This window comes from Oncorhynchus gorbuscha, linkage group LG10 (genome assembly GCF_021184085.1).
Source record: "Oncorhynchus gorbuscha isolate QuinsamMale2020 ecotype Even-year linkage group LG10, OgorEven_v1.0, whole genome shotgun sequence".
Classification (NCBI taxonomy): domain Eukaryota; kingdom Metazoa; phylum Chordata; class Actinopteri; order Salmoniformes; family Salmonidae; genus Oncorhynchus; species Oncorhynchus gorbuscha.
This window is the reverse complement of record NC_060182.1, coordinates 82,875,119-82,900,435: the sequence shown is the minus strand read 5'-3', so window position 1 is coordinate 82,900,435 and position 25,317 is coordinate 82,875,119. Positions and strand designations below refer to the sequence as shown.

Here is a 25,317-nt window from a genome sequence, read left to right as displayed (position 1 = left end):
TCTGTCTCTGTCTCTGTCTCTGTCTCTGTCTCCTCTCCTCTCCTCTCCTCTCCTCTCCTCTCCTCTCCTCTCCTCTCCCTCTCCTCTCCTCTCCTCTCCTCTCCTCTCCTCTCCTCTCCTCTCCTCCCTCTCCTCTCCAGTCTCTCTTCCTTACATCCTCACTTCTCTCCTCTCCTTTCACAGCCTCCTATGTTCTCTCCCTTCTCTTCCTTCCCCCTCTTCTCCTCTCCCTCTTCTCTTGTCCTCTCTCTCTCCCCTCTCTGCATTACTGCTGGAGGAAGAGGAGGAGTGTGTGTGGGGGGGGGGTAGAGAGGAAAGGATGATGGAGGAAGAGGATAAGAAGGAAGAAGAGGGATTAAGAATGAGGACAATGACGCCCCCAAGGTGAGAGCTGGAGAGGGGGATGAAAGAGAAGGAGAGAGCAGAGGGTGTCTTTGCCCTTCTGTAAGGAGGGACGCTAAATTTAATTAGTGGTCTTTAAGGGACGACCTCTGGTTAAACATGGAAGCAACAGAGAGACAGGTGAAATCTCTGGGCTATAAAGGAGAGAGACAGAGAGACAGACATATAGAAAGAGAAATAAAGAGAGAGAGATAGAAAGAGAGAGGGGGAAGACAGAGTTAATTTATTTTCTCTTTTGTACTTTAACTATGTGCACATTGTTACAACACCCTATATAGACATAATATGACATTTGAAATGTCTTCATTTGTTTGGAACTTTTGTGAGCGTAATGTTTACTGGTCATGGTTTATTGTTTATTTCACTTTGAGAGAGAGAGAGAGAAAGACCATTTAATTGGCTTGAGAGAGCAAGTAAAGTCCATTGAAATGAATTGAATTGAATTGAGAGAGAAGGAGAGTCTTCAGCTTCAGTCTCCAGCTGGGCTAGAGAATTTGTCACGCCCTGATCTGTTTCACCTGTATTTGTGCTTGTCTCCACCCCCTCCAGGTGTTGCCCATATTCTCCACTTATCCTCTGGGTATTGAAAAAACGTAAGCGCTATGGCTTTTCAACCTCTGCCATGTCGTGGATTCGGAGCTATCTATCTAATAGAACTCAAAGGGTTTTCTTTAATATAAGCGTCTCTAATGTCAAAAATGTAAAGTGTGGTGTACCGCAGGGCAGCTCTCTAGGCACTATACTATTTTCTATGTTTACCAATGACCTACCACTGGCATTAAACAAAGCATGTATGCTGATGATTCAACCATATACGCATCAGCAACCACAGCTAATGAAGTCACTGAAACCCTTAACAAAGAGTTGCAGTCTGTATTTGTCATGTTTGTCATTTATTATCATGTCTTGTCCCTGTGCTCCCCATTCTGTTCGTTTCCCTCTGCTGGTCTTATTGGGTTCTTTCCCTCTTTCTATCCCTCTCTCTCCCCCTCCCCCTCTCACTCTCTCGCTCTCTCTTCTCTCTATCGTTCCGTTCCTGCTCCCAGCTGTTCCTATTCCCCTAATCATCATTTAGTCTTCCCACACCTGTTCCCGATCCTTTCCCCTGATTAGAGTCCCTATTTATTCCTTTGTGTTCCGTTCCTGTCCCGTCGGTTCCTTGTTTAGTATTCACCATGCTGTGATTGCGTTTCGCCCTGTCCTGTCGTGTTTTTGCTGTGATTGTGTATCGCCCTGTCCTGTCGTGTTTTTGCCTTCATCAGATGCTGCGTGTGAGCAGGTGTCTCTGTCAACTACGGCCTGCGCCTACCCGAAGCGACCTGCAGTCTGTGGCCGCTTCTCCTGTCATTCCCTCTACAGACTAGAGGATTTCTGTTATTCCCTGTTTGGACTTGAATAAACTCTGTTTCTGTTAAGTCGCTTTTGGGTCCTCTATCACCTGCATGACAGAAGGAACCGACCAAGGAATGGACCCAGCGACTTCAGACGCTCGTTACACTGCCGTCAAGATCCAAGGAGCCATGCTCGGCAGACACGAGCAGGAATTGTCTGCTGCTCGCCATGCCGTGGAGAACCTGGCCGCTCAGGTTTCCGACCTCTCTGGACAGTTCCAGAGTCTACGTCTCGTGCCACCTGTTACTTCCTGGCCTGCCGAGCCTCCAGAACCTAGGGTTAATAACCCACCTTGCTACTCCGGGCAGCCCACTGAGTGCCGCTCCTTTCTCACGCAGTGTGAGATTGTGTTCTCTCTCCAACCCAACACATACTCTAGAGAGAGAGCTCGGGTTGCTTACGTCATTTCACTCCTTACTGGCCGGGCTCGAGAATGGGGCACAGCTATCTGGGAGGCAAGGGCTGATTGCTCTAACAAATTCCAGAACTTTAAAGAGGAGATGATTCGGGTTTTTGACCGTTCAGTTTTTGGTAGGGAGGCTTCTAGGGCCCTGGCTTCCTTATGCCAAGGTGAACGGTCCATAACGGATTATTCTATTGAGTTTCGCACTCTTGCTGCCTCTAGTGAGTGGAACGAGCCGGCGCTGCTCGCTCGTTTTCTGGAGGGACTCCACACAGTGGTTAAGGATGAGATTCTCTCCCGGGAGGTTCCTTCAGATGTGGACTCTTTGATTGCTCTCGCCATCCGCATAGAACGACGGGTAGATCTTCGTCACCGGGCTCGTGGAAGAGAGCTCGCATCAACGGTGTTTCCCTGCTCCGCATCGCAACCATCTCCCTCCTCTGGCTTTGAGACTGAGCCCATGCAGCTGGGAGGGATTCGCATCTCGACTAAGGAGAGGGAACGGAGGATCACCAACCGCCTGTGCCTCTATTGCGGAGTTGCTGGACATTTTGTTAATTCATGTCCAGTAAGAGGCCAGAGCCCATCAGTAAGCGGAGGGCTACTGGTGAGCGCTACTACTCAGGTCTCTTCATCTAGATCTTGTACTACTATGTCGGTCCATCTACGCTGGACCGGTTCGGGTGCTACATGCAGTGCCTTGATTGATTCTGGGGCTGAGGGTTGTTTCATGGACGAAGCATGGGTTCGGAAACATAACATTCCTTTCAGACCGTTAGACAAGCCTACGCCCATGTTTGCCTTAGATGGTAGTCATCTTCCCAGTATCAAATTTGAGACACTACCTTTAACTCTCACAGTATCTGGTAACCACAGTGAGACTATTTCTTTTTTGATTTTCCGTTCACCGTTTACACCTGTTGTTTTGGGTCATCCCTGGCTAGTATGTCATAATCCTTCTATTAATTGGTCTAGTAATTCTATCCTATCCTGGAACGTTTCTTGTCATGTGAAGTGTTTAATGTCTGCCATCCCTCCCGTTTCTTCTGTCCCTACTTCTCAGGAGGAACCTGGCGATTTGACAGGAGTGCCGGAGGAATATCATGATCTGCGCACGGTCTTCAGTCGGTCCCGAGCCAACTCCCTTCCTCCTCACCGGTCGTATGATTGTAGTATTGATCTCCTTCCGGGGACCACTCCTCCTCGAGGTAGACTATACTCTCTGTCGGCTCCCGAACGTAAGGCTCTCGAGGATTATTTGTCTGTGTCTCTTGACGCCGGTACCATAGTGCCTTCTTCTTCTCCGGCCGGGGCGGGGTTCTTTTTGTTAAGAAGAAGGACGGTACTCTGCGCCCCTGCGTGGATTATCGAGGGCTGAATGACATAACGGTTAAGAATCGTTATCCGCTTCCCCTTATGTCATCAGCCTTCGAGATTCTGCAGGGAGCCAGGTGCTTTACTAAGTTGGACCTTCGTAACGCTTACCATCTCGTGCGCATCAGAGAGGGGGACGAGTGGAAAACGGCGTTTAACACTCCGTTAGGGCATTTTGAGTACCGGGTTCTGCCGTTCGGTCTCGCCAATGCGCCAGCTGTTTTTCAGGCATTAGTTAATGATGTTCTGAGAGACATGCTGAACATCTTTGTTTTTGTCTATCTTGACGATATCCTGATTTTTTCTCCGTCACTCGAGATTCATGTTCAGCACGTTCGACGTGTTCTACAGCGCCTTTTAGAGAATTGTCTCTACGTAAAGGCTGAGAAGTGCTCTTTTCATGTCTCCTCCGTTACTTTTCTCGGTTCCGTTATTTCCGCTGAAGGCATTCAGATGGATTCCGCTAAGGTCCAAGCTGTCAGTGATTGGCCCGTTCCAAGGTCACGTGTCGAGTTGCAGCGCTTTTTAGGTTTCGCTAATTTCTATCGGCGTTTCATTCGTAATTTCGGTCAAGTTGCTGCTCCTCTCACAGCTCTTACTTCTGTCAAGACGTGTTTTAAGTGGTCCGGTTCCGCCCAGGGAGCTTTTGATCTTCTAAAAGAACGTTTTACGTCCGCTCCTATCCTCGTTACTCCTGACGTCACTAGACAATTCATTGTCGAGGTTGACGCTTCAGAGGTAGGCGTGGGAGCCATTCTATCCCAGCGCTTCCAGTCTGACGATAAGGTTCATCCTTGCGCTTATTTTTCTCATCGCCTGTCGCCATCTGAGCGCAACTATGATGTGGGTAACCGTGAACTGCTCGCCATCCGCTTAGCCCTAGGCGAATGGCGACAGTGGTTGGAGGGGGCGACCGTTCCTTTTGTCGTTTGGACAGACCATAAGAACCTTGAGTACATCCGTTCTGCCAAACGACTTAATGCCCGTCAAGCTCGTTGGGCGTTGTTTTTCGCTCGTTTCGAGTTTGTGATTTCTTACCGTCCGGGTAGCAAGAACACCAAGCCTGATGCCTTATCCCGTCTGTTTAGTTCTTCTGTGGCTTCTACTGATCCCGAGGGGATTCTTCCTTATGGGCGTGTTGTCGGGTTAACAGTCTGGGGAATTGAAAGACAGGTTAAGCAAGCACTCACGCACACTGCGTCGCCGCGCGCTTGTCCTAGTAACCTCCTTTTCGTTCCTGTTTCCACTCGTCTGGCTGTTCTTCAGTGGGCTCACTCTGCCAAGTTAGCTGGTCATCCCGGTGTTCGAGGCACTCTTGCGTCTATTCGCCAGCGCTTTTGGTGGCCGACTCAGGAGCGTGACACGCGCCGTTTCGTGGCTGCTTGTTCGGACTGCGCGCAGACTAAGTCGGGTAACTCTCCTCCTGCCGGTCGTCTCAGACCGCTCCCCATTCCTTCTCGACCATGGTCTCACATCGCCTTAGGCTTCACTACCGGTCTGCCTTTGTCTGCGGGGAAGACTGTGAGAGCCGCCAATAAACGCAGGATTAAGAGTCCAAGGTATTGTTGCGGCCAGAGAGTGTGGCTTTCCACTCGCAACCTTCCTCTTACGACAGCTTCTCGTAAGTTGACTCCGCGGTTCATTGGTCCGTTCCGTGTCTCCCAGGTCGTCAATCCTGTCGCTGTGCGACTGCTTCTTCCGCGACATCTTCGTCGCGTCCATCCTGTCTTCCATGTCTCCTGTGTTAAGCCCTTTCTTCGCACCCCGTTCGTCTTCCCTCCCCCCTCCCGTCCTTGTCGAGAGCGCACCTATTTACAAGGTACATAAGATCATGGACATGCGTTCTCGGGACGGGGTCACCAATACTTAGTGGATTGGGAGGGTTACGGTCCTGAGGAGAGGAGTTGGGTTCCGTCTCGGGACGTGCTGGACCGTTCACTCATCGATGATTTCCTCCGTTGCCGCCAGGATTCCTCCTCGAGTGCGCCAGGAGGCGCTCGGTGAGTGGGGGGTACTGTCATGTTTGTCATTTATTATCATGTCTTGTCCCTGTGCTCCCCATTCTGTTCGTTTCCCTCTGCTGGTCTTATTGGGTTCTTTCCCTCTTTCTATCCCTCTCTCTCCCCTCCCCTCTCACTCTCTCGCTCTCTCTTCTCTCTATCGTTCCGTTCCTGCTCCCAGCTGTTCCTATTCCCCTAATCATCATTTAGTCTTCCCACACCTGTTCCCGATCCTTTCCCCTGATTAGAGTCCCTATTTATTCCTTTGTGTTCCGTTCCTGTCCCGTCGGTTCCTTGTTTAGTATTCACTATGCTGTGATTGCGTTTCGCCCTGTCCTGTCGTGTTTTTGCTGTGATTGTGTATCGCCCTGTCCTGTCGTGTTTTTTGCCTTCATCAGATGCTGCGTGTGAGCAGGTGTCTCTGTCTGCTACGGCCTGCGCCTACCCGAAGCGACCTGCAGTCTGTGGCCGCTTCTCCTGTTATTCCCCTCTACAGACTAGAGGATTTCTGTTATTCCCTGTTTGGACTTGAATAAACTCTGTTTCTGTTAAGTCGCTTTTGGGTCCTCTATCACCTGCATGACAGTATTGGAATGGGTGGCCAGTAATAAACTGGACCTAAACATCTCTAAAACTAAGAGCATTGTATTTGGTACAAATCATTCCTTAAGTGCTAGACCTCAGCTGAATCTGGTAATGAATGTTGTGGCTGTTGAACAAGTTGAGGAGACTAAATTACTTGGTGTTACCTTAGATTGTAAACCGGCATGGTCAAAACATATAGATTCAATGGTTGCAAAGATGGGGAGAGGTCTAGCCGTAATAAAGAGATTTTTTTACACCACGCTCCAAAAAGCAAGTTCTGTAGGCTCTAGTTTTGTCTAATTTTGATTATTGTCCAGTCATGTGGCCCAGTGCTGTAAGGAAAGACCTAGTTAAGCTGCAGCTGGCCCAGAACAGAGCGGCACGTTTTGCTCTTAATTGTAATCAGAGGTCTTATATTAATACTATGCATGCCAGTCTCTATTGGCAAAGTGTTGAGGAGAGACTGATTGCATCAATTCTTCTTTTTATAAGAAACATTGTGTTGAAAATCCCAAATTGTTTGCATAGTCAACTTACACACAGCTCTGACACACACACTTATCCCACCAGACATTCCACCAGGAGTCTTTTCACAGTCCCTAAATCCAGAACAAATTCAAGAAAACGTACAGTATTATATAGAGCCCTTATTGCATGGAACTTCCTACCATCTCATATTGCTCAAATAAACAGCAAACCTGGTTTCAAAAAACAGATAAAACAACATCTTGCAGCACAACCTAGATAGTTTGTGTATAGGCATTGATATGTAGGCTACGTGTGCCTTTAAAAAAAATGTATGTTGTTCTGTCCGTGAGTTGTTCTTGTTTATTGATGTTCTTTATTATGTCAATCTGTATTATGTTTCAGATTTTGTGTTGGACCCCAGGAAGAGTAGCTGCTGCTTCTGCAACAGCTAATAGGGATCCTAATAAAATACCAAATGCCTGTGTTTTCTGTCTGTCTGTGCCAGTTCACCTTGTTTGTCAAGCTTACCAGCATTCGTCCTGTCAGCTCCAGTCTTTTCCTAACCTCTTTTTTCTCATCCTCCTGGTTTTTGACCCTTGCCTGTCCTGACCCTGTCCCCGTCCGCCTGACTACTCTGCCCATCTCTGAGCCTGCCTGCCGTCCTGTACCATTGCTCCTACTCTGGATTACTGAAGTCTGCCTGTCCCTGACCCTGAGCCTGCCCGCCGTCCTGTGCCATTGCTCCACCTCTGGATTATTGAAGTCTGCTTGTCCCTGACCCTGAGCCTGCCTGCCGTCCTGTGCCATTGCTCCTACTCTGGATTACTGAAGTCTGCCTGTCCCTGACCCTGAGCCTGCCTGTCGTCCTGTACCTTTGCTCCTACTCTGGATTACTGAAGTCTGCTTGTCCCTGACCCTGAGCCTGACTTCCGTCCTGTACCTTTGCTCCACCTCTGGATTACTGAAGTCTGCTTGTCCCTGACCCTGAGCCTGCCTGCCGTCCTGTACCATTGCTCCTACTCTGGATTACTGAAGTCTGCCTGTCCCTGACCCTGAGCCTGCCTGCCGTCCTGTACCTTTGCTCCACCTCTGGATTACTGAAGTCTGCTTGTCCCTGACCCTGAGCCTGCCTTCCGTCCTGTACCTTTGCTCCTACTCTGGATTACTGAAGTCTGCCTGTCCCTGACCCTGAGCCTGCCTGCCGTCCTGTACCTTTGCTCCTACTCTGGATTACTGAACTCTGCCTGACCCTGAGCCTGCCTGCCGTCCTGTACCTTTGCTCCTACTCTGGATTACTGAACTCTGCCTGACCCTGAGCCTGCCTGCCGTCCTGTACCTTTGCTCCTACTCTGGATTACTGAACTCTGCCTGTCCCTGACCCTGAGCCTGCCTGCCGTCCTGTACCTTTGCGCCACCTCTGGATTACTGAAGTCTGCTTGTCTCTGACCCTGAGCCTGCCTTCCGTCCTGTACCATTGCTCCTACTCTGGATTACTGAAGTCTGCTTGTCCCTGACCCTGAGCCTGCCTGCCGTCCTGTGCCATTGCTCCTACTCTGGATTACTGAAGTCTGCTTGTCCCTGACCCTGAGCCTGCCTGCCGTCCTGTGCCATTGCTCCTACTCTGGATTACTGAAGTCTGCTTGTCCCTGACCCTGAGCCTGCCTGCTGTCCTGTGCCATTGCTCCTACTCTGGATTACTGAAGTCTGCTTGTCCCTGACCCTGAGCCTGCCTTCCGTCCTGTACCATTGCTCCTACTCTGGATTACTGAAGTCTGCCTGTCCCTGACCCTGAGCCTGCCTGCCGTCCTGTACCTTTGCTCCTACTCTGGATTACTGAAGTCTGCCTGTCCCTGACCCTGAGCCTGCCTGCCGTCCTGTACCTTTGCTCCACCTCTGGATTACTGAAGTCTGCTTGTCCCTGACCCTGAGCCTGCCTGCCGTCCTGTACCTTTGCTCCTACTCTGGATTACTGAAGTCTGCCTGTCCCTGACCCTGAGCCTGCCTGCCGTCCTGTACCTTTGCTCCTACTCTGGATTACTGAAGTCTGCTTGTCCCTGACCCTGAGCCTGCCTGCCGTCCTGTACCATTGCTCCTACTCTGGATTATCGACCCCTGACTGCCTTGACCTGTCGTTTGCATGGCCCTGTGGTTACAATAAACATTGTTACTTCACACATTCTGCACTTGGGTCTTACCTTGATTCATGATAGAATCAAAGCTAGATAAACAGAATGAGGGGTGGAAGTCAGGGTTAACATGATGTATTGCTGTTGTAAGGTCTACTTTATTACTCTGGGTTATTGGGTAAAGTCTGAGCTGTGTTTACATTAAAGACATGAGGTTATGGTCTCTTAACACTCAGAGTGGAATGTGGAAGAGGCAGAGCAGAGGCAGGGCTGGAGTAAAAGTGCATATACTGGAGACTGACATTCAGTATTGCAAGATGGCACCAACAGAGATGATCGCCTCGCTTCAAGTCCTTAGGAAACAATGCAGTAAGTGTATTACAAACAGCCGGGAAGAACTATTGGATATAAGAGCGACGTCAACTTACTAACATCATGACCAGGAATACAACTTTCCCGAAGTGAATCCTTTATTCGGACCTCCATGCTGGACATTGGATCTAATCCCAGAGGCCGACCCAAAACAACGTTGTTGCCGCAGGAGAGGAAGGCGGAGGGGCCTCCTGGTCAGACTTAGAAGGTGAGCACACCATCCACCGCTTCTGAGCATATTACTCGTCAATGTCCAGTCTCTAGACAACAAGGTGGACGAAATTAGGAAACGAGTTGCCTTCCAGAGAGACATCAGAGATTGTAACATTCTCTGTTTCATGGAAATATGGCTCACTCGGGATATGTTGTCAGAGTTGGTACAGCCACTGGGTTTCTTCATGTGTCGCGCCAACAGAAACAAACATCTCTCTGGTAAGAAGAAGGGTGGGGGTGTATGCCTCATGATTAACGACTCATGGTGTAATCATAACAACATACAGGAACTCAAGTCCTTTTGTTCACCTGACCTATAATTTCTTACAATCAAATGTCGACCGCATGATATAGCAAAATAATTATTTTAGATTATAGTATACCCCCCAAGCAGATACCTCGACGGCCCTGAAAGAACTTCACTGGACTCTATGTAAATTGGAAACCATATATCCTGAGGTTGCATTTATTGTAGCTGGGGATTTTAACAAATCTCATTTCAGAACAAGGCTACCTAAATTCTACCAGCACATTGATTGTGCTGGACCACTGCTACTCTAACTTCCGTGATGAATACAAGGCCCTCCCACACCCTCCCTTTGGCAAATCTGACCATGACTCCATCTTGTTGCTCCCCTCATATAGGCAGAAACTAAAACAGGAAGAGACCGTGTTTAAGTATATCCAACGCAGGTCTGACCAATCGGATTCCACACTTCAAGATTGCTTCGATCACGTGGACTGGGATATGTTCCAGGTAGCCTCAGACAATTACATCGACGTATAGCCTGACTCGGTGAGTGAGTTTATTAGGAAGTGCATTGGAGATGTTGTACCCACTGTGACTATTAAAACCTTCCCTAACCAGCAACAGTGGAAGTGTTTTGACGGCAGCATTCGCACAAAACTGAAAGTGTGAACCACCGCATTTAATCATAGCAAGGTGACTGGAAACATGACCGAATAAAAACAGTGTAGTTATTCCCTCTGCAAGGCAATCAAATCAGCAAAGCATCAGTACAGAGACAAAGTTGAGTCGTAATTCAACGGCACAAACACGAGACATATGTGGCAGGGTCTACAGAAAATCACGGATTACAAAAAGAAAACTAGCCCTGTCGCGGACATCAATGTCTTGCTCCCAGACAAATGAAACAACTTTTTTGCTCACTTTGAGGACAATATAGTGCCACCGACACGGCACACTACCAAAGACTGTGTATTCTCCTCCATGGCCGACGTGAGTGAAATATTTAAACGTTTTAACCATTGCAAGGCTGCCAGCCCCTAGCTGAACATAGTGCCTCTTCAACCTCATGGGGCTGAAGAAATTTGGCTTGTCACCAAAAACCCACAAACATTTACAGATGCACAATTGAGAGCATTCTGTCTGGCTGTATCACTGCCTGGTAAGGCAACTGCACTGCCCTCAACCACAAGGCTCCCCAGATGATAGTGCTGTGCACAACGCATCACCAGGGGCAAACTACCTGGACCAAGCAGCCGTCATACCGCTCAGAAAGGAGACGCATTCTGTCTCCTAGAGATGAACATACTTCGGTGCAAATCAATCCCAGTACAACAGCAAAGGACCTTGTGAAGATGCTGGAGGAAACGGGTACAAAACGATCTATATCCACAGTAAAACGAGTCCTATATCAACATAACCTGAAAGACTGCTCAACAAGGAAGAAGCCACTGCTCCAAAACCACCATAAAAAAGCCAGACTGGTTTACAACTGCACATGGGGACAAAGATCGTACTTTTTGAAGAAATGTCCTCTGGTCTGAGGAAGCAAAAATAGAACTGTTTGGCCATAATGACCATCGTTATGTTTGGAGGAAAAAGGGGGAGGCTTGCAAGCCGAAGAACACCATCCCAACCATGAAGCACGGGGGTGGCAGCATCATGTTGTGAGGGTGCTTTGCTGCAGGAGGGACTGGTGCACTTAACAAAATAGATGGCATCATGAGGGAAGGAAAATTATGTGGATATATTGAAGCAACATCTCAAGACATCAGCACGGCCATCACACATCCATATATTTATAGGTACATATTCTTATTTCATCCCCTTACATTGTGTGTACAAATTAGTCATTGTGAATTTGTTAGATTACTTGTTAGATATTACTGCACTGTTGGAACTAGAAGCACAAGCATTTCGCTCATCTCGCATTACCATCTACTAACCATGTATATGTGACCAATAACATTTGATTTGATATTGGAAATTGGGATCGTACACCTTTAAATGTAGAGGATACACCTTTAAATGTAGAGGAGCTGGAGAAGGTTTGAGAGTGTTTGAAAGTCCAGTTCAAAGCAAGTCTGTGAAGTGATACTGAAGTCAGCGAGGGAAACTCTTAAAGCACTTCAAAGGAGTTAAGGCCGCAATAAGAGGAAGAAAGTACCGATGTAGGGATAGAAATCTGTGGACTGGTTTCAACCTTGTGTGAGTCTTTGAGACTCAGGAAATGCTTTCCAAATGTCTGAGCTTCCAGAACTCTCTTTCTCTCTCCCTCTGAATGTGTCCCCCATGTGTGTGTTTTTTCCCTGTTGGCTTTGATTTTCCTGACAGATCATGACCCCTGACCTTGACCCTTATCAGCCGGAGTGAGAACATAAAACAACAATGCTGCTGCCACAAAGACCTCTACTTTGGTGACCACTGCTATGGTGACCGTTACCGCTGCGACCTGTAATTGTTGTTCAATTCAAATATACTGCAAATCGGCTCAAAACAGATACGGTTTTCTGGTAGCTAGGATTTATCCACAGAGCCAAACAGAGAGGTCAGGGCTGGGAGAGGGAGTGGTTTGGCGCCATACTGTACGTACATTCTGCAGTGGGTCTTGCTGGTACTGTGAGAGCTGAGACTCAGAGTGGTAGAAGCCCTTCCTCAGACTCTTCAGATCACCACTTTTAGACTGCTGAGAGAGAGGGGGGAGAGAGAGCAGCAAGAGGAAGAGAGAGTGAGAGAGAGGGGGGGGCAGCAAGAGGAAGAGAGAGAACACATTTAGAGGAGTAGACAGTGCACACAGAAGTCCAAGAGGAGAAAATGTGCTGCTGATATCTGTACAAGAGAGAGGAGCTCAGCACAGAAGTTGAGAGGCTTGATGCTGAGGATTGTCAATAGGCCATTTTAGAACACCTTGTAAGACAGCAGATGTCAGTTCAGTTCAGTTCATTTATACCCAATCTATCGTATAATTGAAAATGGCCAGCATGTGTTTTGAATCCTGATGCCTGGGATAAAATAAATGGCATCCCTCTGCCTCAGGACACTGGACTGAGTGTAGCTCAGAACCTGCAGCTCTGCATGTAAAGTAGTCTAGAATGTTGACCAAACACACGAGGAAGATCTCATCAAACGACCATTGGAACGTCTGATGTATCTACTAGTCTTCCAGAAGAAAGAAAGCTACTACTACAACTGCTAAGGACATGGTGAGCACTGGCCCGGGTATCCTGGAAGGACATTGACCTCATCCCGTCAGTTGAGGATGCCTGGTCATTCTTTAAAATATCCTGTGGCGGACTGCAATAGCATCGAATAGTCCCCGCGATATGCAACTGTTCAGGGAAGTCAGGAACCAATACACGCAGTCAGTCAGGAAAGCTAAGGCCAGCTTCTTCAGGCAGAAGTTTGTATCCTGTAGCTCCAACTCCAAAAAGTTCTGGGACACTGAAGTCCATGGAGAACAAGAGCACCTCCTCCCAGCTGCCCACTGCACTGAGGCTAGGTAACATGATCACCACCGATAAATCCATGATTATCGAAAACTTCAACAAGCATTTCTCAACGGCTGGCCATGCCTTCCGCCTGGCTACTCCAACTTCGGGCCAACAGCTCTACTCGCCCAAGCCTCTCCAGGTTCTCCTTTACCCAAATCCAGAGAGCAGATGTTCTGAAAGAGCTGCAAAACCTGGACCCGTACAAATCAGCTGGGCTTGACAATCTGGACCCTCTATTTCTGAAACTATCCGCCGCCATTGTCGCAACCCCTATTACCAGCCTGTTCAACCTCTCTTTCATATCGTCTGAGATCCCCAAGGACTGGAAAGCTGCCGCAGTCATCCCCCTCTTCAAAGGGGGAGACACCCTGGACCCAAACTGTTACAGACCTATATCCATCCTGCCCTGCCTATCTAAGGTCTTCGAAAGCCAAGTCAACAAACAGGTCACTGACCATCTCGAATCCCACCGTACCTTCTCCGCTGTGCAATCTGGTTTCCGAGCCGGTCACGGGTGCACCTCAGCCACGCTCAAGGTACTAAACGATATCATAACCGCCATCGATAAAAGACAGTACTGTGCAGCCGTTTTCATCGACATTGCCAAGGCTTTCGACTCGGTCAATCACCATATTCTTATCGGCAGACTCAGTAGCCTCGGTTTTTCGGATGACTGCCTTGCCTGGTTCACCAATTACTTTGCAGACAGAGTTCAGTGTGTCAAATCGGAGGGCCTGCTGTCCGGTCCTCTGCAAGTCTCTATGGGGGTGCCACAGGGTTCAATCCTCGGGCCGACTCTTTTTTCTGTATATATCAATGACGTTGCTCTTGCTGCGGGCGATTCCCTGATCCGCCTCTACGCAGACGACACCATTCTATATACTTCCGGCCCGTCCTTGGACACTGTGCTATCTAACCTCCAAACGAGCTTCAATGCCATACAACACTCCTTCCGTGGCCTCCAACTGCTCTTAAACTCTAGCAAAACCAAATGCATGCTTTTCAACCGTTCGCTGCCTGCACCCGCACGCCTGACCAGTATCACCACCCTGGATGGTTCCAACCTTGAATATGTGGACACCTATAAGTACCTAGGTGTCTGGCTAGACTGTAAACTCTCCTTCCAGACTCATATCAAACATTTCCAATCGAAAATCAAATCAAGAGTCGGCTTTCTATTCCGCAACAAAGCCTCCTTCACTCACGCCACCAAACTTACCCTAGTAAAACTGATTATCCTACCGATCCTCGACTTCGGCGATGTTGAGGATTGCTTCCAACACTCTACTCAGCAAACTGGATGCAGTTTATCACAGTGCCATACGTTTTGTCACTAAAGCACCTTATACCACCCACCACTGCGACTTGTACCCTCTAGTCGGGTGGCCCTCGCTACATATTCGTCGCCAGACCCACTGGCTCCAGGTCATCTACAAGTCCATGCTAGGTAAAGCTCCGCCTTATCTCAGTTCACTGGTCACGATGGCAACACCCATCCGTAGCACGCGCTCCAGCAGGTGTATCTCACTGATCATCCCTAAAGCCAACACCTCATTTGGCCGCCTTTCGTTCCAGTTCTCTGCTGCCTGTGACTGGAACGAATTGCAAAAATTGCTGAAGTTGGAGACTTTTATCTCCCTCACCAACTTCAAACATCTGCTATCTGAGCAGCTAACCGATCGCTGCAGCTGTACATAGTGTATCGGCAAATAGCCCACCCATTTTTACCTACCTCATCCCCATACTGTTTTTATTTATTTATTTTTCTGCTCTTTTGCACACCAATATCTCTACCTGTACATGACCATCTGATCATTTATCACTCCAGTGTTAATCTGCAAAATTGTAATTATTCGCCTACCTCATACCTTTTGCACACAATGTATATAGACTCCCCTTTTTTTCCTACTGTGTTATTGACTTGTTAATTGTTTACTCCATGTGTAACTCTGTGTTGTCTGCTCACACTGCTATGCTTTATCTTGGCCAGGTCGCAGTTGCAAATGAGAACTTGTTCTCAACTAGTCTACCTGGTTAAATAAAGGTGAAATAAAAATACATTTAAAAAAGTGGACAACCAGAGACTTACACAACCAGAGACTTTCTGTTGAACTATTCGTCGCAGATGGAATGGACAATTTCAACAGAGAGAGATGACAAAGACATACAAGCGTAAATATGTACATTGCATTTCTAAATCCGAATGAGCGGTTGTTGGGGATGCTAAATATCCATATTAACGATGAGCGTATTATTCAACTGTATGTACCATAAAATTCCTTTCTCTCCTTCTCCTCTGCTCTTTCGTTCCCCACCTTTTCATTGTGTAACCAGACATCATATCGGGTTAGTCCACTAGGGACTTTTCATTGCATTATGTTAGTAATCAATTCAACCCTTACTGTGTGTGTTTACATATTTCTGTGTGATTATTTCACTAGTTAGTGAATACATAATTAAGACAATTTGTGTAAACTGAGTCATCATGTAGACTAGGGTTCGTGTAGATTAATAGAATATTACGACGTTCAGAATGAGACTGATATGAGGTAAACATACATGAATAAGTGACTGTTATCTATAGATATGAATATATCTTATAAGAGTATAATTCGGGAGATAGTAACTTGTTAAATACATTTTCCAGTGGTGCCCCAAGCTACTGAGTTAATTGTAACATTATTCATTTAATCACGTAATCAATTAAACATAGTTCATTGATTTGATAAGTTAAAAGTCATCGCATTAATGATAATAAGTCACAACAAAATGTTATATTATGGCTATGTATAGTGTTTTAAAGTGTCACGTTCTGACCTTAGTTCCTTTTTTATGTCTTTATTTTAGTTGGTCAGGACGTGAGTTGGGCTGGGCATTCTATGTTGTTTTTCTATGTTTTGTTCTGTTGTTATATTTCTATGTGTTTGGCCTAGTATGGTTCTCAATCAGAGGCAGGTGTCAGTCGTTGTCTCTGATTGGGAGCCATATTTAGGTAGCCTGTTTTCTGTTGTGTTTTGTGGGTGGTTGTATCCTGTGTTAGTGTTTTCACCATATGGGACTGTTACGGTTATTTGTTTGTACTTTTGTTATTTTGGGCAGTTGATTTATTAAATATATCATTATGGACAATTACCACGCTGCACATTGGTCTGATCCTTGTGACTCCTCCTCTGAAGATGAGGAATTGCATTACATAAAGTACAAAAGGGAAAATAAATAAACATAAATATGGGTTGTATTTACAATGGTGTTTGTTCTTCACTGGTTGCCCTTTTCTTGTGGCAACAGGTTACGAATCTAGCTGTGATGGCACACTGTGGTATTTCACCTACTTTTGAATTATTGGTTGGTGAGCGGACCCCACACCTCACAACCATAAAGGGCAATGGGTTCTATAACTGGTTCAAGTATTTTTAGCCAGATCCTAATTGGGATGTGGAATTTTATGCTCCTTTTGACGGCGTAGAAGGCCCTTCCTGACTTGTCTCTCAGATCGTTCAAAGCTTTGTGGAAGTTTCCTGTGGTGCTGATGTTTAGGCCGAGGTAGGTATAGTTTTTTGTGTGCTCTAGGGCAACGTTGTCTCGATGGAATTTGTATTTGTGGTCTTAGCAACTGGACCTTTTTTGGAACACCATTATTTTTGTCCTAATGAGATTCACTTATGGCCTAGGTCTGACAGAATCTGTGCAGAAGATCTAGGTGCTGCTGTAGGCCCTCCTTGGTTGGGGACAGAAGCACCAGATCATCAGCAAACAGTAGCCAGTTGACTTCAGATTCTAGTCAGGTGAGGCTCGGTGCTGCAGTCTGTTCTAGTGCCCTCGCCAATTTGTTGAAATATATGTTGTTCAGGGAGGGTCTCTGTCCTCCTCTCTCCTAGCTAATACTTACAATAATTTCGAAATCATTGCTAAGAATAATGAAAATGACTGCAGTTTCCACTGGTCATTGTTTTCAGGCTGTTTGTATTGGTGCTAGCTATGTACCCCAGAAGTTTCGGTTGAAGAAAGTATGCCTTATTTCCAATGCGGTATTGTAAACACATCGTTCGTGGCCTGTGTCGCTTGTTTGCAGACTTTTTTTGTACAGATTTGACAGTGTTACTGTATCTTTATTGACACGCAAAGACCCAAACAGCATTCCATAGTATGTATGTCGTGAAGCTAATAGCAGTGACGCCATTACTGTGTAACTCCGGCAGGGCAACATCTGAAAAATAGCGCACCTGGTAGTGTGTTCTGGTGCTCGACCAGTCGGCGAAAGCCAACATCACCCACAACAGAGAACGGTTGATTGTCAAGGGCAATGAATTCCATTATCTTGCCGTTAATGGATTTCACCTTTGACTTGACTTGCTGAAATGTTCTTACTCTTTCAAATGACTGCTCGACTTGTTGACTGCTCAATCCACACAGCAGACGTTGTGGGTTAGGTTAAGAATGCTGTGTAGCACAACATTTTACGTGGCGTCATTACGTCATGAACCTACGTTATATAGGTATGGACGGTAGCATTGACAACAGTTTTTAACATCGCCGTTAAACTAGATATCGGGCCGATACCTTTGTTGGCATTTTTAGCTAATATCGTCCGATTACAATATGTTCACCGATATATTAGGGTATCCCTATTGCTAACGCTAGCTAGCTAGCCAGTTAATATAACTTGTTTTTTCTAAATGTTCTGTATCTAGCTAAGTTAGCCACGTTATGAATACAACTCTCATTTGCTGTTGACATCAGGATAGGATTTGAGAGCATTAATTAACTCCAACAGTGGTTAGTAACTTTGGCTGCATACCGACAGTGCATTCAGAGCCATCCAGTGGCTAGCCACATTTACAACCAAAGACAGTACAGTATGAAGATAGGCAGAAACTGCTTCTCCAATAGAAATCTTTGTAGGCGATGTCATGGCGATATTGGCTAGCTAAGCTCATGCGTAGAAACACGGTTCTAAAAGTCGTCTCTCGCCGAACTGTGCATGTTCAGGCCATCAAATCAAAGGCACTTCTTCGATATAAAGTTGAAAGGAACATGTGTCAGTTTGTCACGTTCATGAGGTTGGAGTAATATCAAGTTCAACTACTTAAGACATTGGCTCAAATCTAGGTTGTGCCATTAAATCTCAAGAAAATTAACAACTAAGGAATAATTTTTCACTTCTCTCATTGACTTCTCAAACCCCAAACCCCGGCCTGGTCGGTTTCACAGACGTTTCCGGAAGTCTTGTGATATTGCACCTCTGGGTTTAGAAAGTCTGTGCTACAACCTTCATTTTCACCAGGTTCCCATGAAGCATATGTAATGACAGTCCACCACCACATACCAGAGATTTTCCTGATTAGCAATTGATAGTCTGTGTTTCATTTCATTGTGTATTAAAAACACAGTTTGAGATCATTGTGAGGGGATTTCACCAGTGGTCCGAAGAGGGAATTGTTTGCCACAGTAACCAAGAGGGTGGCATTTGGGACACACACCTATTCTATTCACCTCTAGCTGATGTCATAATGATGCTCCCTCTGGTCATTACAATGTTACTAAAACTCTTTACTACTCTGAGTGCACTCTCTTCCCTGTCGTATCCATCTCTCTCGGGTATGTACTTTAGTGTGTATGTGTGTGCATTCATGTGTGAGTAAATGTGTGTGAACCTGTGTGTATGTTTTCTAAGATCTCCTAGTAGAGAGTAGAGAGAGTACAAATGTGTGCCTGTGTTCTGGTTGTTGCTCCTCATGGATTCCTTTCATGTGAAATCAGACCCCAGACAGAATGGCAATGAGAAGCAATGAAACATTCATCCCGTGAGTGAGTTCTCCTGCTCTCCCATCATTTATCCCAATCCATTATGGAAGTTCACTTTCACTGTGGAGCTGAATTATTCACTTAACCATGTCATCCCAGCAGGTAGAAACAAGCTCTCTCTCTCCCTCTCTCCCTTCCTTCCTCTCCTCTGTGTAGCCGATTACTTGGCAATATTTAGCTTTCTCTATTAGCTCCCACTACATCTCTCTCATTCTCTGTTTATACTTTGAAAATGACACTCTCGTCACTACTGCCTTCTCTGCCTCTCCCACGAGAGAGTTTAGGTTTGAAAAAGTGAGAATGGAAAACATGGAGAGAAGTTTAGGTTCGAGAAAGTGAGAATGGGAGACATTAAGAGAGAGTGGAAATTGAAAAACAGAGCGGTGATAGTTTTCACCATGGTAACATACAGTAGTTGAGAGTTTTACCTGTGATAGAAGCTGCTTGTTGTCATCCTCCAGGACCTTGGTCTCCATTTGCCTGATGTAGTTACCTGGAAGAATAAAGAGGCAGAGAGAATATCAATGAAAAGAATGTCAGTCAGTCCCACTGATCCAAGGCCTGTCTCATATCAATGACAGTGTCTGTCTCCCAAATGGCACCCTATCCCCTTTAAAGTGAACTACATTTACTAGGACTTTGGTCAAAAGTAGTACACTATATATAGAACAGGATTCCATTTGGGACGCAGCCTCTGTTAAATCCAGGTGTCCATTCCGGCTCTGAAACAATGGAGTTCAATAGACCAAAACCCATGTGTGTCCACAGATTCCCTCCAGTCTCTGTTAATACCAATTAGGTTGTGTTTCATGTATTCTGAGTTGGGCTCTGGGTCCCTCTGTGTGACGCTCAGCAGTGCTCTCAGCCTTAATCCCCCACCAGTTCTATTGTTGACTCTCCCATGGGGATTATGTTGTGTTAGCACTCCACTAAGACCAACATTGCTGTCTTTTTACTCTCCTGTAAACTGCTGATACCCAACACTCAATACCGGATTTCACAACTATTTCCTTTAGAGAGATCTATATCGAATACATCAACCAAAGCACTGGAATTCTGGAATTCTTCAGTGGCACGAAAACGTCTTGGTTTTCATTATTTAAATGGGCTGTATCAGCAATGGCAGTGATTATTAGGCCCTACTACACACACACACACCTCTCTCTATCTGTTCTATCTCTCTCTGTTCTATCTATCTCCCTGTTCTATCTATCTCCCTGTTCTATCTATCTCTGTTCTCTCTCTGTTCTATCGCTATCTCTCTCTCTGTTCTCTCTCTCTGCATAAGCATGCTATATCCTGTCTCAGTAGTTACCTTAATGAGAGGGGAGGCCCTGTAGAGGCCCTGTAGAGGTGTGTGTGTGCGATGACCTTAGTGATGACTGAAACTTAGTAAGAGGGGATCTCTCTGCCATACAAAGGAACACACCTGTTCCTCCATAACTCCCTCTGAAGGAATGAGAGAGAAATAAAGAGATGGGGACTAGACAGTGGAACCAATCCCAAGGAGACTAATGGTCTAGCTGGTAGACATAAAGATGTGAAGGCCGTGACACATGCCAGAGTTCATCTCATGTACCATATAACCTCTGACCTTATGACTAGTAAATCACAAAAACCCAGTTACATTGTCGCTGGATAAGGGTCGAGGCACAAATGGCACCACATTCCCTATATAGTGCATTGATTTGAACAGAGCCCTATGGGTCCCGGTCAACATTAGTGCACTAAAAATGCTACAGGTATCCTAACGGTTAAGAGCGTTGGGCCAGTAAAGCCTTGTTCACATTGGCAGTCTGAAAGTGACTCAAAAAAAAAAAAGCATATCCTATTAGAATCTGTTATCTTTTATTGTCAAAAAAAAAAGCACCACCAATCAGCCTACACCACTGTGCACACACCCATTGTTACTATGACAACTAGCGTAGCCATGTCAACAAATGACTGCTGTCTGAACACACAAATACAATGTGGTCACTGGTAACTTGCTGTTTGGACAGTCAGTACTCCAAAACAAATTTGAAAAACCAAACTGATTTGAGCATTAAGGCATACAGTGTGAATACAGTGTGAATACAGTGTGAATTCAGTGTGAATACAGTGTGAAGCCAGGTTGCTTACGGCAACTTGTATCTACTCCACCACCAGGTGTCAGTATATTAAAAATAGAACCAATGACACAGCCAAGGCATTCATGGCCATTAGAATGGCTGTTTGTCGCTGACTGTCTCTGTCTCAGCTGTGAGAATGAGAGGCACAGACAGACAGATACAGTAGTGATTAACTTGATTCATCCCCCACAGGGTGAAGAGAGAGCAAGAGAGGGAGAGAGAGAGAGGGAGAGAGAAGCAGAGAGAGGCAGAAAGAGGCAGAGAGGCAGAGAAAGAGGCAGAGAGAGAGGCAGAGAGAGGCAGAGAGAGAGAGAGAAGAGAGAAAGGCAGAGAGAAAGAGGCAGAGAGAGAGGCAGAGAGAGGGAGAGAGAGAGAGAGAGAGAGGCAGAGAGAGAGAGAAAGAGAGAGAGGCAGAGAGAGAGCGAGAGAGAGGCAGAGAGAGAGGCAGAGAGAGAGAGGAGAGCAGAGAGAGAGAGGAGAGAGAGAGAGGCAGAGAGAGAGAGAGAGAGAGAGAGAGAGAGAGAGAGAGAGAGAGAGAGAGAGAGAGAGAGAGAGAGAGAGAGAGAGAGAGAGAGAGAGAGAGAGAGAGAGAGAGAGAGAGAGAGAGAGAGAGAGAGAGAGAGGTAGAGAGAGGGAGAGGGAGAGAGAGAGAGAGAGAGAGACAGAGAGAGAGAGAGAGAGAGAGAGAGAGAGAGAGAGAGAGAGAGACAGAGACAGAGACAGAGAGAGAGGAAAGACGAAAGGCTCCTGTAACTCCCGTAGGCCTCTTTGCCCTTTTGTGACCCTCTAATCTAACTACAGTAGAACTGCTCTGGTCAGCTGACCTGTCCTGTACCCTGCAGCTAACTTCAAAGCCAGGCAGATAGGCCGGCGAGCAGGGGTAACAAGGGGGTAACAAGGGGTTATAAACCCTACAGATAGACCTGGGGCCAGTGGGTAATTAGGGGTTAAACCCTACAGATAGACCTCGGCCCAGTGGGTAATTAGGGGTTAAACCTTACAGATAGACCTCGGGCCAATGTGTAACCAGGGGTTAAACCCTACAGATAGACCTCGGCCCAGTGGGTAATTAGGGGTTAAACCTTACAGATAGACCTCGGGTCAGTGGGGAATTAGGGGTTAAACCTTACGGATAGACCTCGGGTCAGTGGGGAATTAGGGGTTAAACCTTACAGATAGACCTCGGGCCAGTGGGTAACCAGGGGTTAAACCCTACACATAGACCTCGGGCCAGTGGGTAACCAGGGGTTAAACCCTACACATAGACCTCGGGCCAGTGGGTAACCAGGGGTTAAACCCTACACATAGACCTCGGGCCAGTGGGTAACCAGGGGTTAAACCCTACACATAGACCTCGGGCCAGTTCCTATGTGTCCAAAACACTAAGGACTTAAAATGATCCACAAACACACCAACACAATCGTGAAGAAGGCACGACAGCGCCTATTCCCCCTCAGGAGGCTGAAAAGGATTGGCATAGGTCCTCAAATCCTCCAGAACTTCTACAGCTGCACCATTGAGAGCATCTTGACTGGGCTGTATCACTGCTTGGTATGGCAACAGCACCACCCTCGATAGCATGGCGCTACAGAGGGTGGTGTGGACAGCCCAGTACATCACTGAGGCCGAGCTCCCTGCCATCCAGAACCTCTATGCTTGTCGTGATGTGTGTTTTGTCCTATATTTTTATTGAATGTATTTGTATTTTTAATCCCAGTCTGCGTCCCCGCAGGAGGCCTGTTACCTTTTGGTAGGCCGCCATTATAAATAAGAATTTGTTCTTAACTGACTTCCCTATTTAAATAAAGGTTCAATAAAATAAATAAAAAGCATAAAGTCTAACACCAACACTGACACTCCAACACACACACACACACACACACACACACACACACACACACACACACACACACACACACACACACACACACACACACACACACACACACACACACACACACACACACACACACACACACACACACACACACACTTAATTTGCTCACACACACACACACACACATAACATGCACACACATTTACATACAATCATCATATACGCTGCTACTACTCTGTTTATCATATCCTGATGCCTAGTCACCTTACCTCTGTACATATCTACCTCTATCCCTCCAGTATCCCTGCACATTGTAAATATGGTATTAGAAATGACTGACCCTGTATACATTATAACTTACTTACTTATGTTCTTCTTATTTCTTGTGTGTTTTTGTTCTACCTTGTGTTATTTTTACTTCTACACTGATAATGATTACTGCATTGTTGGGTTCAAAGCTTTTTCACTACTTGTGTACATGACATTAAAACTCCAAACATAACCGTTGGGTAAAACCCAGATAGACCTCCAGTTATGGAATTGATTTAAATCAAATTAGGTCACCTTGCCTCCCCCACTACTCCTGTCATTTTAAAAACTCAAGTAAAAAATGACTCCTACCGTACCTCTGGACACGCACACACACACACACACACACACACACACACACACACACACACACACACACACACACACACACACACACACACACACACACACACACACACACACACACACACACACACACACACACACACACACACACACAAAACACTTCCTTTAGGACTGTAACATAGGGATAGTGTATATCCCTACTCTCTCTTCATAGCAGACCCCTTACAGCAGTACAATAAAGGAGAAGGCCCTGAGCTCAGTGAGGTGAACTCACACAGGAATGATTTCAATTACGGTGAGGGGGGAGTTAGAGCAGGGGCCCTGGAAATGCATTCACACACACGTCCACACACACACTCATGTCCACACACACAGCCGCAAGGTCGACCTAGTAATGATTTCAAGTACAGTACCGTGTAGGTGGAGTTAGACTAGAAAGGCTAGTGGGGAAGGGAAAACGCACTCACATGGACACACACACACAGTGGCCGGTGGGGCAGGCAAACAGTGTTGTTACGCTCCAGTTCAAAGCTGTATTAACCTGACCTGGCCTGACTCTGAGGCCATAAGGTTCTGATGACTGAGTCCTGGGTCCGGATGCATAAAACATCTGAAGTGTTTCTCTTAAGGGTTTACCTTAAGGGATATTTTTAAGGGATATTTTTACCTGACCTGAGGGAATTGTTTCAAGGTGTTGCATGGAGCCCCTCAAACATTTCCTTAGGTAACTGCATCATTTAAGAGAGAGAACAATGAGACAGATATCTCACCGGATGTAAAAATGTGAAACATCCGCTTGGCATTTCCACTCACTACCAAATATGGTAGTGAGAGGAAGCCCACTGGCCGGGCAGTGGGAGAAGATGGAACGAGGTGGATTTTAGCCGACATTCAGACATTTCTATAAAGCATTTGATCTCAATAGTTTTCTGTTCCTAAAACTGTAATATATTATGAACAGAGTGGACTAAGTTTTGTAGAATTTACCCTTTGTAAAAGTTTTTAAAAATGGCTTTGTTTAGGAGTGCAAAGGTGAATTGAGTTATTGCACCCACGCACTTCACAGAGTAGGCGTTCCCTAACGTAAATATGTATATGCTGTTAGATCGCGCCAATAGGATCTCGCGAGCTCGTGCTTGGCTCCACCCACTTCCTTGCTTGTTCTGCCCACTTTGACCAAATTACTTCAAGTTAAGGAAACTTTAAGGGAAAAGATAAGGGGGAAATGAACTTAAGATGTTTTATTCAACCGGGCCCTGGCCCTACACAAGCCCTACACTGGCACTACACAAGCACTACACAGGCCCTACACTGGCACTACACTATCCCTACACAAGCCCTACACTGGCACTACACAGGCCCTACACTGGCACTACACAGGCCCTACACAAGCCCTATACTAGCCCTACACTGGCACTACACAAACCCTATACTAGCCCTACACTGGCACTACACAAGCCCTATACTAGCACTACACTGGCACTACACAAGCCCTATACTAGCCCTACACTGGCACTACACAAGCCCTACACAGGCCCTATACTAGCCCTACACTGGCACTACATAGGCCCTACACTGGCACTACACTAGCCCTACACAAGCCCTACACAAGCACTACACAGGCCCTACACTGGCACTACACGAGCCCTACACTGGAACTACACAAGACCTACTTGGGGCCTCCCGAGTGGTGCAGCGATCTAAGGCACTGCATCGCAGTGCTTGAGGTGTCACTACAGACCCGGATTCGAACACATGGGTCTCCCGCTGGCCCAGCGTCGTCTGGGATAGGGGAGGGTTTTGCCAGCCGGGATGTCCTTGTCCCATCGTGCTTTAGCGACTCCTTGTGGCTGGCTGGGCACATGCACTCTGACTT

General features: G+C 46.5%; 1 protein-coding gene across 3 annotated transcripts in view; it reads right to left on the bottom strand.

Moving 5' to 3' along the window:
* The window catches only part of LOC124046656 (coiled-coil domain-containing protein 85C-A-like), an 89,501-nt gene that overhangs the window by 19,135 nt on the left and 45,049 nt on the right, over positions 1-25,317 (bottom strand). The window contains exons 2-3 of one of the 3 annotated variants that reach the window (XM_046367279.1): positions 19,307-19,371; positions 12,176-12,268 (exon numbers count right to left, since the gene is read on the bottom strand). In XM_046367279.1, coding sequence (XP_046223235.1) covers positions 12,176-12,268; positions 19,307-19,371 — 158 coding nt within the window. The remainder of the gene's footprint in view (positions 1-12,175; positions 12,269-19,306; positions 19,372-25,317) is intronic. The other 2 variants (XM_046367280.1, XM_046367281.1) reach the window with 2 other exon arrangements.